This window comes from Phoxinus phoxinus (genome assembly GCF_949152265.1).
Source record: "Phoxinus phoxinus genome assembly, chromosome: 22".
Taxonomy (NCBI): Eukaryota; Metazoa; Chordata; class Actinopteri; order Cypriniformes; family Leuciscidae; genus Phoxinus; species Phoxinus phoxinus.
In genome coordinates, this window is record NC_136897.1 from 15,862,515 (window position 1) to 15,882,324 (window position 19,810).

Here is a 19,810-nt window from a genome sequence, read left to right on the forward strand (position 1 = left end):
ACTTTTCTAACTTTAGTTAGTGTGTAGTGTTGCTGTTTGAGCATAAACAACATCTGCAGTTTGTTTCAATGCTCAAAGTTCAAAGCAAAGGAAGATATTTGCTTTTAAAGAAAATTACTACAACAAACGGCTGGTAGGGACTACACGACATTCCTCCGGTGTTAGTGAAATCAGCAATCCTAAAATGTACATAAACCCCTCCCCCAGAACACGCAGTTCATGTTAGGAAGAGGAAAAGTTGTTGTATATGAGTACATTTGTGAGTCAGCTCAAACTTTAGCATCCATCTTTTCACATGCAATAGAAAGTCACTCTGTGTGCATCTCACAACAGTTCCTATACGAGCGATTTATAGATTATCATGACAGAATATCCTAATTGAAGATAGTTAACTCCACATCAGCAACATAAATTCATCAACTAACCATTCAGAGAAGTCCTGTTGCATTCTACATGTTGTCACTTCTTCTTGAGTCTCTCCATCTTTGTCTGACTCCGTTTTAACATTAAAGGCAGAGTTGCCAACTCTCGCGAGACAAATAAGCAACTGGAGCTTCAAAAACAAGCCCAAAACACACCCAATATTATTAGATTATTTGGTTTCAGCATTTTCATTTATTATTTATTACCAATGAATTAGCCTGCAACATATTAAACTGAAACAACTCCTTTATTACAAAAGGATAAACAGATTTGGAAAAAAAGGAAGAAAAAAAATCAGTGAACTGCAACAAAGTGGAGGGCACGCACTATCCTCATCTCCGATCACCTGTGAGGCTGGATAGGATTGGAGAGATGGAAAAGGACAAAAAGACATGTTGTAGGAGGTCTCCATGGTGAGCACAGATCTCCGTTTTACAGTACCTGCACATCGCTTTACTCTGATCACCAATCACTTGACCTATCCAGTCTTTAAGTTGTTTATCCTTTTCCCAGTCTTTATTGTACTTTTTGCCATACTTGGACCACTTTGTTGGAGGCATTGTTTGTAGAAATTGAAATGTGTGTATTTACTTACGTCTATCATAGCTTACTGCGTCGCGCGCGCCTGCACGTTGAATGTGATTTTTCCTCCAATGAGGGGGATAAGGGGGCGGATTCGACGGAATGTTTTGACGAATTATGCCACAGCACTTATATTATTGCACTGATTGGCTATAGCTGTGAGCAGACAGTGTCAATCAATGTATTGGAGATTGTGAAAACGGCAACCGTGACCATAGATGTAAAGAAAACGAAGTTGCTTGTCAGATTTTCCTAACAAGCAACCATATTTTTTTAATAGGCCCAAAAAAACGCAACCCGCAACCCGTGCTGTTTTAACGCGACTTACTAATAAAAAAAGCCCAAAGTCACGTATTATAAGCGGACTTGGCAACTATGATTAAAGGCAGAACAGTTTCTGTCATTTTAGTGCGTCTGCTAACACACATGAGCTCTTGAAACCCTGCCCTCTGCAGCAGCTCATTTGCATTTAAAGGGCCAGGCACAAAACAGTGCGTTTTTGCAAACCCTCAAAAACTGACAACTTTAACATGCTATATAAAAATATCTGTGGGGTATTTTGTGCTAAAACTTCCCATACACACTCTGGGGACATCAGAGATTTATTTTACATCTTGTGAAAATGGCATTTTACCACCCCTTTAAGTATTAGGCCTAATTTTTATTTTTATTTTTTTTATTGTATGTCAGATATTATTTCCACCAAAACAAAAATCTATAAGTAGTCATTCTAGTCTTTCAGGTACCTCACAAGCTAACCATTTAGCCATTGTAGCATGCTGTTAGCTGATTATTCTGCTTGCTTGGCATACAGCTAGCCAATTAACCTGCAATCTTAGTTACCATTGCTACAAATGCATGATTCCTGTACGTGGGCTGGTACCCGCTAATATTTGATGTAACCGGTCAAACAATATTTACTTTATCGTTTGCGGTGCGGTGCGGCAATCAATAGACACAGGCGAACTGCAGGTCCAATAGCCAAGACTTTTTTCGAATCAATTAGGTACACGGTGATAGGCAGCTGCTTTGACTTGTTGTCATGGTTACTAATTAAGTTGCACACCTGGTTCTGGTTAAGTTAGTCATTTAGTCCTATGTATTTAAGCCCTGAGTTTAGTTCAGTTCATTGTCCTGTATTTTTTTTTTACATTTAAGCCAAAGCTGTTACGTTTTGTACTCCTGTGATTCATGTATTTTGGATTATCTTCTTTGTTTAATTTATTACTAAACTTGAATGCCTGATATTCAGATCCACCTCTACCTGCTCTTCCATCATTTTTCGTCTGTCTGGCTCAATGTGACGGAGTACAGGATCCTAGAAAAGTTTATGGATCTTCCAGCTGTTCGCCCTTCCAGAGGCCTTCTTATTTGAAAAAATTAAAAGAGCAGTTTTCATGTCTATCCTTGTATTGTTCAACTGGTCGAGGTACAAGTAATGCATTACTTCTCTGATAGAGTAATTACCTTTGTAGAGTAACTTACCTAACACTGAGGGCAAGAGTTGTAAAGTGATTCTCTTCATGGACAAAAATGGTCTGACTAGTTTGGATCAACATGAGGGTGTCTAAATAATGACAGAATTAAAATTTTGGGTTGAATTATTATCAGTATTATTTTTCATTTCTGTTGTTTCTCACGACACTACCAGGCTCTCTGTTGGTCTCACCTTCCACTCACATGGCATTAACACACACAGAGGCCAGACAATCTCTCTGCCTTGGCTGGCTTAGATTAGCCACATTAATTTAATTACACATGTCTTGTTTACACCAAATCTGATTATCATCAGGCAATGACATTACAGATTGCTCCCTTACTAGTGCATGAAAATTACAACAAAGTTATGATGTGTCATGACACTCCCGGTTATTTGTTTATTTTCGTCTGAAGGCCTTGTTTGGCAGAACCCATCTTTTACATTTTATCAAGCTCCGTCGACTTGATAATAGCCTCTCTAAATCTGGTTCCAAGGGTGCCAGTTGTCGAGATAGAAAGGTTGGTTGCTTAAAACAATGCCGTTCATCTGGTTTAAATTCGTTTTCACTCTAAGATCGGCTTGGCTCAAAGCCAGAGCAGATAATTAAATTTAGGCCTAATCAAAAGCCTCACAGAGAAGTTAAATGGCCATGGTGGCAGTTTATTTTTTGTTAGCTAGTTTGTCATTGCAGTGTCAACACAAAGAGAGGCAGCAGAGATGTGAGGCATGTGTGATAAAGACTGAACGCGATTCATCTTTAGCATTGACTGGCTCAGTCTACCAGAGCAGCAGGAGGAGAACCATGCTGTGCTGCTCGGTCTCAGCTTGAAAAGCTAATATCGCTGTTAGCATGTTTGTGACCGGATTCAAAAATGCCATTTAGGGGAAAAAGTATCATTCCAAGCAGAAATGGGTAGTGGTCAGAGCAGTTCTTTTTAATGCTTAGCCTAGATCGTGATGGAATATATTTGATATTTTTATAATTAAAGTTGCCATGTTACATTTAGCAGGTGTAATTTTGAAGTACATTTCTTTTCTTTTTTTGGCAGCTAAAACTAATCTAGACGCACCCTAGCAGCAGCAGCAAATTTTATTTTGCAGCCAGTGTCATCTCATTGGCTTGTGAGCTGGAAAAACCAAACTCTAATCAGGCCAATCACATCATGTATAGAGTCGGTGGGCGGGCTTAATGTAATGACGGCAGAGTTGCAACGGTTCCACGTGAATTCCCTGCTATTTGAAAACAAAGAAGATGGCTGCTGATGCTGGCAAACAGCGATCTTTCGAAACGGCTTTGGCCTCAGCTCTGGAAGACTTGGAGTTAAGCTTTTCTTTGAGAAAAGAACAAAGAACGGCACTGAAGTCATTCTTAAAAAAGGAACATGTGTTCGGACTACGTCACCTTCTCTGTTGCTCTGGTTGGTCGTAGCGCTATCCTATCTGTAGCAGAGGGAATTTGAAAGACAACCGTTTATCCCGCCCCTCGGATTGATCCCTGCCAATGGTGTGGTCCCAGACCCAACATCTTGGTGTGGGTCTGGCTTGTTAGGCTAAAAGGTCAGAAGTTTTCATTTCAAAATGCAGTAGGTGTTAACACAATAACTTTGTTTATTTTGGGTTTCCATAGTCTAAAGCACATTTTATACAGGAGACAAATATGCCATTGACTATCTAAGTGTTTATAAAGTTCAGGCTGTTAAAATAAGGCCCTTCTTATTTTGTCCGGTTGACAAAGCTCTCAGAATAGAATGGTGGGTTGCTATGAGAGTCGTTGGTTGTTATAATAGTTATTTCTGTGTTGAAATAAGCTTTGTTGGCAATAAAAAGTTTAAAGTGTATAGATTTATGGAGCAGACTGCAGCCTTGCGTGATTTTATTATTGTCATTATTGGACATGAAATTAGAAAAAAATAAATCAATGTTCTATCTATGTTGTTTGGACCCCATTGACTTTCAAAATATCTTCTTTCGTGAAGAAACAGAAGATAGTCAGTCAAACAGGTTTGGAACAACAAGACTCCAACATCTGATAAACCTGAAATTGCCAATCTAGTAATCATAGCACAGGTGTATTCTCTGTGGAAAATATTTTTGATCTTGGATGAGGCTTAATCAGTGTCTTGGACACCTGTCCTGTTATTCTGCAGTTACATTAAACATTTAATGATGAAAACACCCACACGTTGGCAACATGTATGCGAGTGTGTGTATACTGACAGAATGTGTACATGAATTCATGCATGAATGAAGTGAGCATGTGTTTGAAATGTGTATGCCTGCACAATTACATGCACTCATTATTCTGACTCATGAGTGCATTGGTGTGTGTATTCACTTGTGTGTAGGAATCCTCATGAAAGGGTGTAGGTGTTTGTAGCTTTTTGAGTACTGAATTTAGCCCAGCTGGAGTCAGGAAGGGGGACACCACAGCCAAAACCTGTCCAGATGGCCCTCCACACAACAACACAACTGACTGGCCAATTCGTCCCTTGTAAGGCTCTGAACTCACCATTAGTTCAAAACCCTTTAGCGTGGAACATGCAGGGTATTTAAAGACACGTCCTTTGTTCTTGAATCATAAATCGATAAAGTAGAAGAAAAGTTTGGTTTTTGCAACAGGATTTTTTAAACATCCAGGCTGCCAGCTATGGTTCTTTTTTTAGCTGGACTGTAAATGAGGGAAATATAAAGCTAGCTAATTAAAAAAAGTACTTAGGTCCGTCCTATTCTTAGTCCGGATGATTTTTCTGGTTTGGAGAGCTCATTGTCAGCTTAAATGGATAGTTCACCTAATTTGTTTTATTCTGTCATCATTTACTCACCCTCAAGATGTTCCAAACCTGTATGAATTTCTTTCTTCTGCTGAACACAAAAGAAGATATTTTGAAGAATGTAACCAAATAGTTGATGGGACCCCATTGACTTCCATTGTATTTCCCCCCATACCATAGCTAAGCAATGCTAGCTTTATGTGTAGCAACATACATGTCCTTAAATGTATTCAGATCTATGAGTATAAACCTATAAGCATGCATACAATGTACATATTGTTTGTCGCGAGTGTACTTTAATCTTGTTTAATATTAATGTCAGGATCAGAAGTTCATGCTTCTATTTTTAACAGATTCGGAAGTCACCGTCTCACAGTGACATGATGACAAATGGCTGATGGATTTTGGCCTCTAATCTAATAACAGTCCTGCTAGAAAGGACTAATGAAGGCTTTTAAATGGACAGAGCTGTGCATGTAGGGGATAGAGGCTTGCAGAAAGCCACATTCAGATATTAAATATGGTTTGCTTGAAGTTTATTTGGTATGGTTGGTATGGTACATCTAACAAAATGTAATGATTTATGCTTAAAACTTAATTCAAGATGTATTCTCTGCAAACAAGTCTTGGTATCTTATGCCGTTTTAATTTATGTTATACTGTACATGCAGTACTGTTCATGAGTTTAGGGTCAGCAGATGTTTAAATGTTTTTGAAAGTCTCTTATGCTCCCAAAGGCTGCATTTATTTGATCAAAAACACCATAAAAGTCTAATATTGTGACTTGTGATTACAATTTAAAATAACTGTTAATTTAATTGAATATATTTTAAAAATGAATTTACATTACACCAGTCTTCAGTGGCACATGGTCCTTCAGAATATTATTATTATCAAACATTTCATATTATTATAAAAAATTTCACATCAACTTGGTAAAAAGTTGTGCTGCTTAATATTTTAGAGAATGTGATAAATTTTTTCAGGATTCTTTGATTACATTTTTTCGGCTCTGATCTATGTTGCCCTTTTGTGAACGCTTAATAAATTGTTCTTCATGAATATACAGTGAGCATTTGAAAATGTTATGTTGACCTTTCAGTTGAACTTTGATATTCTGTCACTATTGTTACAGAAGAAAAAGTGTTTGGAATGTCAGTTTAAATGCATTACAATGTTTGTGTCTTACAGCTGGATAATCCTGATGAACAGGCTGCCCAGATTAGAAGAGAGCTGGATGGACGACTCCAAATGGCTGATCAGTTCACAAAAGTATGTTATAATCTCATACAATTACGCATGAAGCTGTGGGATACTGTTCTTTTCAGGCATATAAAGTAGCCTATTCTAAGGTACAAAATATCCCAATGTCTTCTTTTGTCCCTCTTGGCCAGAATAGTTTTTTTCTCTCTCTCTTTAACACCTTGAATAGGCTGGCAGGTTCCCTAAGTTTGTGTCCAGGGACATGGAGGCCATGTACATTGAGGAGCTGAAGTCTTCAGTGAACTTGCTGATGGCCAATCTGGAGAGCATGCCAGTGTCTAAAGGTGGAGAGTTCAAACTACAGAAGCTCAAGAGAGGCCACAACACCTCCATCATTGACATGGGCCAAGAGGACGAGAATCAGCTCTCCAAGTCTGACGTGGTTTTGTCTTTCACTTTGGAGGTACTTGTTCCTGGTTAGCATTTCGTCTGCGTTTCGGTTAGCATGTTCAAATAATGTTTAGGTCGAAACATGACCTCTTGAAACTCTAAATCCTTATTTTTTTGCAATGTAAGGGCCGTTCTGAGCAGTGTCCAGCATAAAACTCTCTTTGTTGGTTTATTTTTTTCTTTATATCTCCATTAAATGTAGGTGTAGTTAACATAAATCACAAAGGACTAAATAAAAGAATGTTAAAAATAATTACTCATAAATGTGTAATATACTTACACATATTTAGATATTCCTACTGAGGTGTAATTAGATCTTTCAAAGGACCCCTGAGAAAAACAAATTTAGGTAATGAGGTAATTTTCTCTCTCTTTTTTTTTTTCAACCAAAGTCGTGCATCTGTGAAATGCATCTGTGAAGTGCAAAATAGCCATCAGAATAGGTTTATATACGGTACAGAATATATACTGCATGCAAGATCAGGTACATTAGTGTTCCAAATTTGGGCTGTTGTTACCTACTGGTTAAAGTGGTTTCTAACATTAGTTAGTGTGTAATGTTGCTGTTTGAGCATAAACAACATCTGCAAAGTTACAATGATCAAAGTTCAAAGCAAAGGAAGATATTTGCTTTTAAAGAAATTGTTTTTTAAGGACTACAACAAACGACTGGTAGGGACTACACGACATTCCTCCCGGGTTAGTGACATCACAAACCATAGCATTTACATAAACCCCTCCCCCGGGAACACGATTTATAGATTATCATGACAGAATATGCTAATCAATAACTAGAAGATAGTTAACTCCACATCAGCCATATAAATTCATCAACTAACCATTCATTGCTTCTATATTTTCACTTCTTCTTGAGTCTCTCCATCATTGTCTGACTCCGGTTTGAACATAAAAGGCTAAAAGTTTTTGACATTTTCAGTGTGTGTCTGTGTGAGGTAATCGGATCTGCTAACACACAAACACACATGAGCTCTTGAAGCTCTGCCCTCTGTGCCAGGAGCAGCAGCTCATTTGCATTTAAAGGGACACACACACAAAAACAGTGTGTTTTTACTCACCCTCAAAATGTGACAATTTTAACATGCTATATAAAAATATCTGTGGGGTATTTTGAGCTAAAACTTCACATACACACTCTGGGGACATCAGAAACTTATTTTACATCTTGTGCAGAGGTGTAGTGGTAAAAAAGAGGTGGGTAAACTATAAATTCTGGTGGACCACAACGTGATCACCCGGTAAGGTGGGCCACTGCCTACTGGTGTGTGTGTATCCTGATGACATCGCTATATGCATCATTTGATGGAAGGGTATCACTGGTTGTTCCCTCATCATAGGTCACACAATCACTAATTCATACATTAATCTAAGTTCTTGTTAAAGAGACTCAAGAAGGAATAATATGGTTGAAATCTATAAAGTTTACTAAATGACAAAACAGAGAGAACAAAAATATTTAAGAGAGATAGAGAGGGAGGCTTATATCCAGGGCTTCAATGCAATGCACTTGTGCAAAACGAAAACGCTTGTTGAATTTTTAATGCGCAAAGTTGAACAACAACATTTTAATTTGACCTGTAGGCTACACCAAATGCTGCGCAAAAAATACATATAGACGCATTTTTGTTTATGACTTATTGCCCCTTTATTAAACATTTAAAATATTGAATTTCTACGACAAAATTAGAACCTGGAAATTATATTTTCCCGCAGTGTTGAATGAGAAGAGCCATATATGCCTATGTCTCTGGAACCACAGCCTACAGAAAGGTGATAGGCTAATGATAATAAATGTGTCTAAAAAAATAACGAGGCATTTTAATTGTTTATTAATAAACTATTGTTTAAACATAATCAGAATGTATTAGCTTTCGATTCGAATTTGTTCGTTTTAAAGTGGACATTTCAAGCTAGGCTATATTTTGTTTCAGTTTTTGCTCCAGTTCACAAAGATCATGCGCGCCTGATTGTTTTTTTATTTTACAAAAGCACAACGTTTTCTTGTTATTGTGAGTTTACACAAATAAAAGTAGTTACGAATAATGTATTATTATTTTCTGTATGACCATAAATTATAGAGTATTTTAAATTGTTTCACTGTTGATAGGAAAAAGTGTTCGCACGCGCGCCTCCGTGCCATCCAGTGCGCGTTCCACACTCCGCTCCACAAACCCTTGGATATGCGTCAAAATCTTGTGTTTATTTGTCATAATCTTAGCCCTGTATTATTATTGTCTAACCCGTATTATGAATGACATTTGACGAATTGCTTTGTTCCTTTTTTGGATAAAAGCGTCTTCTAAATATATAGCCTAGTAAATGTTATAATAATGATGATAACCTATTAATTTATTTTTGCGTACACAGACCCCAAACACACCGCGTCTTCCAAGTCAGGTGACTGTAAATGCGCATTGCTGTTTGCATTGCAGTTTTGCGAAATATTCATTTTTCGAATTGCCTGAAAAACCTCCTCATTCGAGCGTAAAAACTTTTTGCGATAAACGAGAGTTTTTGCGAAATTGACGTGTTTCCATTGTGCGTATTTTCAATTCTCAATGTGTGCAATTTGAAGGGTAATGGAAACGCGGCTACTGACAGTAATGCAGCGCAATATGAAAGACTTTGTCTTAGGTTTAACAACCTATGAAACTAATAATGAACAATATGAAACTAAAACGACATAAGCTTAATTTAAAATGGCTTAGGAACTATAGGCTATTTAGAGGTGGATACACGCAATTAAGAGGTGGATAAACGCACTTTGGAGGTGGGTAAACGCTATTTCTAAATTTTGGGAGGTGCGCAAACGGCGTTTACGTGCGTTTAGCCTCCACTACATCCCTGATCTTGTGAAAAGGGCATTATACCACCCCTTTAAAGAGTTTTTTGAAATTTTAAATGATTTTGCTTTTATTTTTATTTTTTTTATTTTTTTATTATTTTTATTTTTAGAATTGTTTTTATTATGCAATTCCATTCAAATATTAACCAGTACTAAACAATAACCTCTATACAATAGGGGAGATATATAAATATTTAACACGATGCACACTCCCCTTCACTTTATACATACATCTTTCTTTTCTTTTTCCTTTTCTCTTTTCTCAGACAAAAGACAATAGACAAGACAAACCAGACAAACTATTTAGACACATTCCGAACAAGTTACAAAACACAGGACAAGTCACACTAATAATAATAATAATAATAAATCATTCAGACACACACCGACACACACACACCAATTATACTGCTGGTGCTCCGAGTAAACTGTTAAGAGAAAAAAAAGAAGAAAAGATGTTAATATTACCATGTTAATTTTTTTTGTAGCATGTTAGCATGTTTCATTACCATGTTAGATTTAGCTTTTATTGAGATACACAAAACTCCCAAATTTATCTCATCCATTCTTTTTGGCCTTGTTTCAGATCTTTTTATAACACTGAATTTTCCTGAGTATCTTTACCTGAATATTGTTTGAATATCTCATTACAACATGTTGCATATCACTGTCAAATATAACACCATGTTGGTCCATTAGTGATATACTGGTCTTTGATTTGCAGAGTGACAAATTGAAAATGTCATCTTCTCTTCATTGTGCAGGTTTAAAAGAGGACAGGAGAATTCTGAATGTGTGTGTCTGTGTCTCTCTCTCTCTGTGTGTGTGTGTGTGTGTGTGTGTGTGTGTGTGTGTGTGTGTGTGTGTGTGTGTGTGTGTGTGTGTGTGTGTGTGCGTGTGCGTGTGTGTAGACAGGCCTTACTTAGCACAAGCCACAGAGAAAATCCTGAGTGGTACTGACAACCTGCTATAAAGCTAGCTTTAATCAAGTGACAGTATCTGAGAGGAGATATTCCCTGAAGAAGAGAGCAATAAAACCATGTGATGTATGTCGTGTGTTAACAGCTCGTTCCCCTTTCACGGATACCTTTGTGATGACGGCTTTATCTGACACATCTCCCATCCTCTCTCCTCATGCACGGCTGCTGTGTGTGTGTGTGGGTTTGGATGAAGATGGAACTTATCTCAAATGTCAAAGGATTAGTTCAACCAAAAATTTAAATTCTGTTATCAATTATTCACCCTCACGTTTTTCCGAACCCAAATTACTTTCTTTCTACCAGGGAAAATAAATGGAGAAATTGGGAATAATGTGTTTTTCCCCATGCAATTACAATGATTGGGGAGCTTTTAAACTTCAAAAAAGACAGTAATATCGCGATGAACTTTAATATCTGACTCTTCTCAGGTCACCTTTTCATCGCTGTTACCCCCTTCACACTCGCATCACAATTTCAGAGAAATTAGGAAAAATATGGATTATAAAAAATATTTGGCTAAATTGAATACAATATTTTGTAATATTGTTTTATTTTTATACTGCAAATTATTTGTCAATCATTTTTTTTTTTTATATTTAGAAAAGGTATTGATTTCGAAGTTATAGCCTATTTCATGCCTATTGAACATGACTATTATATTTATTATATTATATTATATTATTAATAAATAATACATTTTAATTGAATCTTACATATATTTCATCATATTTACAGGTATAGTGAAAGAGTAAGAAAAGCTGCGGTATAGCTTCAGCTGTGAGGTTTCTCTGAATAATGCAGATTTATGCTTACAGTATGTACAGCTGGCTAATGAGAGGTCTGTAATCTGTGTCTGTATAAAAGGCGTTTAATGTGTTTAAACTGGTTTCGAGAATGACGCACTTGGGATTGCTCGAGGATCTGACTAGAGCGCTTCTGCAGAGAGTGACATATGTTTGGCAAGAGTGACGAAAGTCTTTAAAGGCAAGGTTGTGCGGAATTCCCTTTGTATGGAGATGGTTTGGGCATGTTTTACAAATGAGTTTTACTCATTTACAATACTCCAAATTCACTAACATTAGAACTATGTTAAGAATTCATGTGCGTATGCATGCGTTGGAAATGAGGCGGAGATTTTTCGGGAGAAGTTCTGCTGTGCGTACAAATCCGAAATAATCCACTCAATTATTAGTGAATGAGATCCAATGTGTTTAGATAACATCCACTACCCAGTGGGGTTACACTTCATTTCGATAGTCCACTTTAGACATTCCACTAACTATAAGTAACTTTTCAACTACATGTCAACTAACTCTCATTAGAGTATTAGTAGACAGTAGTAGACTGTCAGTAGACTGTTAGGTTAGGGTTAGGTGTTAGGGTTCGGGTTAGTAGAATAAGTTGACTTGTAGTTGCAGTTGAAGTTACTGTCTGTTGGGGGACCAATAAAATAAAGTGTTAGCAGATATTAAGCAGACAGTCTACTAACACTCTAATGATAGTTAGTTAACATGTAGCTGTAAAGTTACTTATAGTTAGTAGAATGTCAAAAGTGGACTACCGAAATAGTGTTACCAAAAGTTGTATTATTATTATTTTTATTATGATTATTTATATTTTCTCGCCAGCAGCTAGTGTCTCTATAGATCTCCTGTTGCTTTCCCCACAGGTGGTGATTATGGAGGTACAAGGTCTGAAGTCTTTAGCTCCTAACCGGATTGTTTACTGCACCATGGAGGTGGAAGGTGGACAGAAACTTCAGACTGACCAAGCAGAGGCTTCCAAACCAACGTAAGTCAGGCAGAAAAAATCTTGTCAAGCATTTTGTTTTTGTATGATCTCTGAGGAAGTTTTGAAGAGTGTAAGACCTGTTGCACTGTCATTTATTCGCGCCTCCAGACCTTGAAAGTTGCTGTCTGGAATAAAGGATTCTCTTACACACTAATTCAATCAGTCAATGTACACTAACCTACACAAACCTGTTGAGGTTTTATTGCTTGTCATCATGCATTCAGTTCAGGCACATTCTCACTGAACCGTTCATGTTATTCAGAGCTGGAGGAACTTAATCTCAAATCCCATCAAATGATGTTTGCTGAAGCGTGCGTGTGTGTGTGTGTGTGTGTGTGTGTGTGTGTGTGTGTGTGTGTGTTTGCGCGTGTGTGTGCGTGTGCGTGTGTGTGTGTGTGTGTTTGCGCGTGTGTGTGTGTGTGCGTGCGTGTGTGTGTGTGTGTGTGATAGAGCTCATTACATGATCAGTTGATCTTATTATTGTGTACACAGTTGGCTCATTCTGTTTGTGGTGAGATGTAACGCTTAATGATGAAGTAACAATTCTGGGCAAGCAATCAACACTTAGGAAAACCGTACGCTGATCGCATTACTCAACTACACATCACATTTGTTTGTGTGTGAGGAGACTTAATTCAAGGGTAAGAAAGAGAGGAAACACACATACGCAGAAAAACGAATTCTCACACCTTTTACTGAACATGCACCCACTTCTTTTGTCAGCTTACACTCTTAATCAGTACGCATGCTATATGATTTTTTGCCACATTTTGCCTTTAAGTTAAGATCTTACTATCAAAATGACCATGTGTTCACTCTGAAACATAAGCAGTCAGCTATGAAAGCCTGTTTCTATCTCAGAGTACATGCAACTATATATCTCGCAATTGCAACTTTGTTTCTTATAGCTGAGCTTATATCTTGCAATGTGCTGTGTGTTGTGACGCATCATTAACCATCATTAAAATGTTGTGACTTGTGCCACAGTAGTAAGTTCGGACCTGACAGGATAGCTTTTGTTGCCCTCACGCATCGATGAATCTTGGATGCCCAACACCCTGCCGCCGGTTTGTGGTTTGTTGGACCATTGTTGGTATGTTCTCACCACTGTTGGCCTTGTTAGAGTATCTCAGGTCTTTACTCCTGTATCCAACACGTCAGACTGATTGTTTGCTTGCAATATAATCAACGCAGATCTTGGACCCTATTTTAACGATCTGAATTAAACGCAAGTATCAAACGCGAAACGCAAGTAACTTTGTGGGCGGATCTCGGGTGCTGTTGCTATTATACCGACGGGATAAATGACTCTTGTCCCCGACGCAAATCTAAAATGGGTTGGTCTGAAGTAGCTACATTACATATACCCCTTTTCCACCAAGGCAGAGCTGGTGCTGGTTCGGAGCCAGAGCCTAGTTTCAAATCGGTTCTTTGTTTTTCCACCGCCAAAGCACCAGCTCCGAACCAGTAAAACTGGTTCTTAAAGGGGGGGTACAATGGTGTTTCATGTATTAAGAGTTGTTTACAGTGTTAAAGAGATGGATTCTCATGCTAATAATGGCCAAAGTTTGAAAAGTTATTTTGAACGAATAACAGAGAATTTCTGTGCTGAAAATCATACTTCCGGGTTGCAACACGTTTCGGCTGTTTTTTTTCTATCGTAGATCTAATGACGTAGACCAGAGTGGAACTCCTTATATGAGCATTGCTCTCGGAAAAGCGCGTTCACGCACACGTCGACCAGAGGAGAGAAAGACCGCGCTCATCGACGCGCTACTACCGGAAATCATCATCAGCAGCGCTAAATAGGAATGGTTGATGTCAAGAATGTCTCCAAAAAAGTGTGTTTTGGGATGTGAGGGAAAGTTTACCTTGTTCAGCTTCCCAAAGAACCCAGTGTTACTGGAACAGTGGATGCAGTTTGTATGTTGTGGATGCTCCCGCTTGACTCTATAGCTCCGCCCACGCCCAGAATCAAGGACCTCGGCTTTTTCCGGATAGAATCGGAAAGCTGTATTTTTATTTTATAAATATGATGAAACTAAAGACTTTTTGGAGATATGAAGGACGCACTATTACTCTATAGGTACTCAAGATTAACATGAGATTGACTGAAACTAAGTATTTTACCCCCCCTTTAAGTAGCACCAAATCATTGCAGGGTCTAGAACGGAGCCAAGTAAGAACCGCTTGCGTCAGGGGCTGGGGGCGGGGTTACCGTGACCAACAAGACGAATAGAAACTTGTGACCGCCATTTTTAAATAGCAGCTAGTCGAGCTAATAGCAGCTCGATTATAATATCCGTCTATGTAAGTTACGGCGAGCTGCACGAACGCGTTGGATTCCGATGTATTTTTGCTATCCCATGAGGATCCATAGTATTGCAACGTCCGTTATTGTTGATGGCTTGTTCGAGATGCATCGGAGCGGCGCGGACCGATCAGAGCTCCGGGAGTATTTGGAGAGCATACGACTCCTTGTGCTTTTGGATCGCTTCCGCAGTGCTTTAATGTCACGCGTCGATCGGTCTGCGAGAAGCCGAACCATCTCGAACAAGCCTGGTGTGTTTTTGTTTGGCGCTGCCGCGCTAGCGTTGCTGGGCAACATGAGATGTATACAGTGACGTAAGATCTGGCTCTGTTTTGGCTCTCTAGCCTGTGGAAAGGCAAACCGGTTCTTAGAAGAACCGTCAGTAGAACCAACTCCGAACCGGCTCTAGCTCTAGCTCTGAACCAGCACCTGGTTCTTGTTGGTGGAAAAGGGGTATCATAGGTGTGGTTTGGGGGTAACGTGCAATAAACCATCAGAGCGTCATCTCACATTCCCTTTAAGAGCAGGCGCGCTTATTCCATGGCGGATTGCTATTACAAGGCGGGTTTGCCAGGCACACGCAACTTACATGATGGTAAAGGTGATTTCGCAGTCTTCAGAATTTTGTTTCCTGGTTCTTGACGGACAACCCACTTTGTCAGATGTCCTTATATACCTGTGTCTTGCCACTATTGATCAAACAGGTTTGATCCGTCATTACTACAATTATCCTGAATAATTTGGGTAAATGTGTGATATAGATTGATGCCTATTTTTTCATGGACACCACAATGATTTCCTTCGTGTGGTAATATTTTTCCTTGTAATTATGTATGGTTTGCAAAAATATGAACTGCTGCGTCTGTGTCGATGAGAGAAGCAAAGTGTATGCGCGTTGTGCACCCGCTACATTATGGCCAAGCATGTGCCCTTAAAATAGGATCTGAGTAACGCGCCACTGACTTTAGACTGGGTTTTTCCTGGTCTGTGGCGGAATTGGTTTCTGAAACTGCAAAATAGCACCAGGGAACGTTTGCGCTGGAACACTTTTCGCTGAACTGCACTCGCGAGCGCAAGTTCATTCCCTAATTTACCGACGTGCGTCTGTGGAGGGAAAAGTCTGCTGTGCGTCGGGTGCAAAATATGATACATGCGTCGGCGTACAAAGTCATTTGCGCTGGGTGCAAGATAGGACCCCTTGACTTGTTACATTTTGTGTAAATGAGAATGCCAGAATGTGACAGAGAGATTTGATAATGTAAAATGCTTAGTCAACGCTGTCAATCGTGACAACAGTCTGCAAAGATGAATACGGCACAGCATGACATACAAGACAGCTGATGTGCCTTGGCTTTTGCCCACGATTTTCGCCGAGGTCGCATCATATAAGCTGACAAGCGACAATAGTAAAATACGGAAAAGTACGGCAAGGCGTACAGTCGGCTTTACACACACACACACACACACACACACACACACACACACACACACACACACACACACACACACACACACACACACACACACACACACACACACACACACACACACACAAATACTCATAACCACTCGCTTTCAACTGAAAATACAGAGTTGCTCAGATCAACAAGCTCTCACATTCACACACACATTTGGCTCACATTTCTCCAGGGCTTGCTGTAATGCTAAAAGCCTGCTGGGTCTCAGGGGTAGAGCCATGTGAGGATAGATGTGAGGGAGTCTGGGAAAGCAAAAGCATGATGGGGAAACTGCTGGGAGACATGCATTCTTTACCTGTTTGATCAGACACCTTAAGATTGTGGGGATTGATCCTAACACATTTTTTAAATTAAATTGTATATGCACGCTTGTGAGTGTTTGAGTGAGAGCAACAAGGAAGTAGATAAAAACAGGGAAATAAAGGCTGTTTCGCAGGGCCGGAGTGGGACTCATTTTCAGCCCTGGAGTTTCATGCCTTAGACCGGCCCACTTTAGTTCCCTGACTGACTATATTAAAATAATGTAATTAAACCCTCAGTATATAAGTCTGCAATAGTGCACTGTTTTGTACAGCCTTGTAATTCATTGTATTTAAAAATATATATAATTTTCTATTCAGTGCAATAGCAGTAAACAGGGTTTTATAAATACAAAGGTCCCAAAAGTGATCTGGCTAGGGGGTTCGGGGGCATATTATGATTCCACTGTCATTGTCAAAGAACATAGGCTAGGCTATATCTGTGTTAAATAGGAATTCATTGTTATAAAGTTATTCTCATTCTGGGCACAGTATGCAATAGGCTATTCCTCTACCTGCTCTCCTCTCCCATCTACATCTCCTTCTCTCATTCTTCTTCTCTCAGTCTCTTTATCTTTAGTCTACCTGTAAATCTCCCCTTCTCGAAGCTGAGCTTTGATTGACACAGTCTTTGCAAACTGATTATTTATGTCGGTTGTTTAAAACTTCTATTGTAAAACAGCTGTTTAGTTTAGCTACTTGCATCTTATCTCGTGAAGCGTCGCGTTGGGATTCGCGCGCGGCCGCGGCTCGCGCTTCTGTGAACATAAATCCCACTTGCTTTGATCGGTCATCTCAAACATTTTGCCATTGCCGACGAGCGGTGTTTGAGTGCTGAAGCAGCTCAGATGATGAGGTCGGTTATCGTCGCGATATGCGAGTCATTGCAGCAACAAATTAGAGTTAATATTAGGCAATTATTTCACAACGTTATACACTCAGAAAAATCGGAGAACTCAATAATGGGTACGGCTCTGACTCGTAGGCTATTTGGCCGCTTGAGTTTCTAAAGATTTTTTATTATTCTGGCCTTTTCAGCGCCGCCTTTGCGCCTATTATCCATGTTTTGTAGCCTATCTCTAATTTTTTTGTTCGCACATCTCTAACAACTGACTTTATTTTTTGTGGGGCTGCGAGAAAATAATAATAAAAAAATAGTGGGGCTGCGCTGTGACTGGAGCTTATAAAGGGAAAACATTCAACCCAGTGCCATGACAACACCGGCCCTCCTGGCCAATAAAACAGACCGGCCCACCGGGAATTCTCCCGGTGCTCCCGATTAGCCAATCCGGGCCTGCTGTTTCGTAAGCCTTTGAGTCTGCTTGGGGGTTAGAAGGGGGCTACAAAGGTCTGCACTTGTATGAAAGTGGAGTGGTTATGATGAATGAAAAAAGCTATTTTTCAAATCATATTTTAGTCTGATAAAGTCTGCCAGATTTGAGGGCTCAGATTGTAGGATGTGCTTTTCAGGCAGCAGTTTTTAGAGATTGAATGCTTGCTACCATGACCCTCTGTTGAACCAACCTTACATAAAACTAAGAAAATGAAAGGGTTGTTGATAGTAGGTCATGTATCAAACTCTGCATTTGTTTGAGGGCAGCAGAACTTTGGATTTTAGTGATTCTCGGGTCGTGACCCCAAAATGGGTGGCCGGTTTGCTCGAAAAGAAACATAAAAAAAACATGATTGAAAATATGATAAAAAACCTAATTGAAATATGCGAGTTCACTTGCAATGAGGGCGAAAATGGTTTTGGTTTGTGCTGCTGATCACAATGCATTTAACTGGGAAATAATTTTTCTTCATTAATAACAATTTGCAATACAAAAAGTAAACGTATACGTTTCAAACACAAGCCTCATGTGATTTGAAAAGAAGGCAGTGCTCTTATTGTATATGTGACTGGTCTTGTTTCTGCTCTATTGTGTCACAGTATTGTAGCTCGGCACTGTGGATTACATAACAAGGAGAGCTTTGCTGGGGTGTGTGCGCGTGTGCGTGCGTGTGTGTGTGTGTGTGCGTGCACACTCCGTTTGTTACTTTTGATATAGATCAGTAATATAGATTAGTGTTTCTCTACCACAGGGTTTGGGCTTTTAATTCAATGAACCTCTGACCAAATGTTGTGGGTCAGTGTATATGTTTGTGGTATAGTTGGTGTTTATGTTCAGGCTATCATTTGGGAACATGCTACAGCTACTTTAACACTTTATACAAAGGCTAATAATATTCTTTGAGCAGAAATTAAAAGTTTATTAAAATTAGTTTTCATTTTTAAATACATTTTAATTGAATAGATTTAAGAAAATAGATTTTAAATTCTTGCGGAGGACAGCTTAATAAAGATATACGAATGGATGATGCTCAAGAATGTTTTTTAATGCATCTTTCTATTTGATATTGTTTATTGTACACCAATTAGACAAAAAAAATGTCTCAGGATATTGATTTCCTATTATAAGAGAGGTTAGTCGGTCCAGTTGCACACAGACATGGGCGTTTTTTGTGTGTGTACAGTGTGACTGAAGCTCAAAAGTGAGAAATTAGTCATTCTAATTCCATTTCAGCATCATACAATCTTGATGTGGTGTATATGTAAATGTAAGCTCTTCTGCTGCCACCTACAGGCTTTATTAGTACTAGCAACTCTATGTACTGATACAGTGAATTTCATTTGCATGCAAATGAATAAACATATGGCTCGATCTCTGGCAACACTGCTATGACTACTTCTTTATTTAAAAGAAAGTTACGTTATAGCCGGACAAATGTGTCCAAAAAAAATAGTATCGTAAAAGTTTTTTTGTTGTGTTTTCTGTGTGAAAGTTTGAAAACATACTCTGATATGGCTAATCTGAGATACCAGAACATTTCAAATGAGTCTCATGCAGGCAAACATAGAGCTAGTGACTTCCACTCCTCCTATTTGTCAATTTCTGAAAGCAACATGTAATTTATGGTAAAACACAGAGAACTTCAATAATATCTGCATACTGGGTTTTTATTTGGTCAGAAAAGCATATTAAAAGAATTGGAGGTGAAAGTTTAAAATGTTAAAATTAACATTTTACATCAACATTACTGCTTTTATGCTTGACGTCCTGTTAAAGTCAATCTCAACAGAACACGGGCATTAATAAGACAATACATTCATCTTCTGTCTTGCTGCCAGGATTTAC

At 38.8% G+C, this 19,810-nt stretch overlaps 1 protein-coding gene across 1 annotated transcript in view; it reads left to right on the forward strand.

Moving 5' to 3' along the window:
- cadpsa (Ca2+-dependent activator protein for secretion a) overlaps window positions 1-19,810 on the forward strand; it is a 126,976-nt gene that overhangs the window by 37,160 nt on the left and 70,006 nt on the right. The window contains exons 5-7 of the mRNA XM_079596658.1: window positions 6,448-6,528; window positions 6,689-6,922; window positions 12,422-12,543. Of these exons, the coding sequence (XP_079452784.1) occupies window positions 6,448-6,528; window positions 6,689-6,922; window positions 12,422-12,543 (437 nt within the window). The remainder of the gene's footprint in view (window positions 1-6,447; window positions 6,529-6,688; window positions 6,923-12,421; window positions 12,544-19,810) is intronic.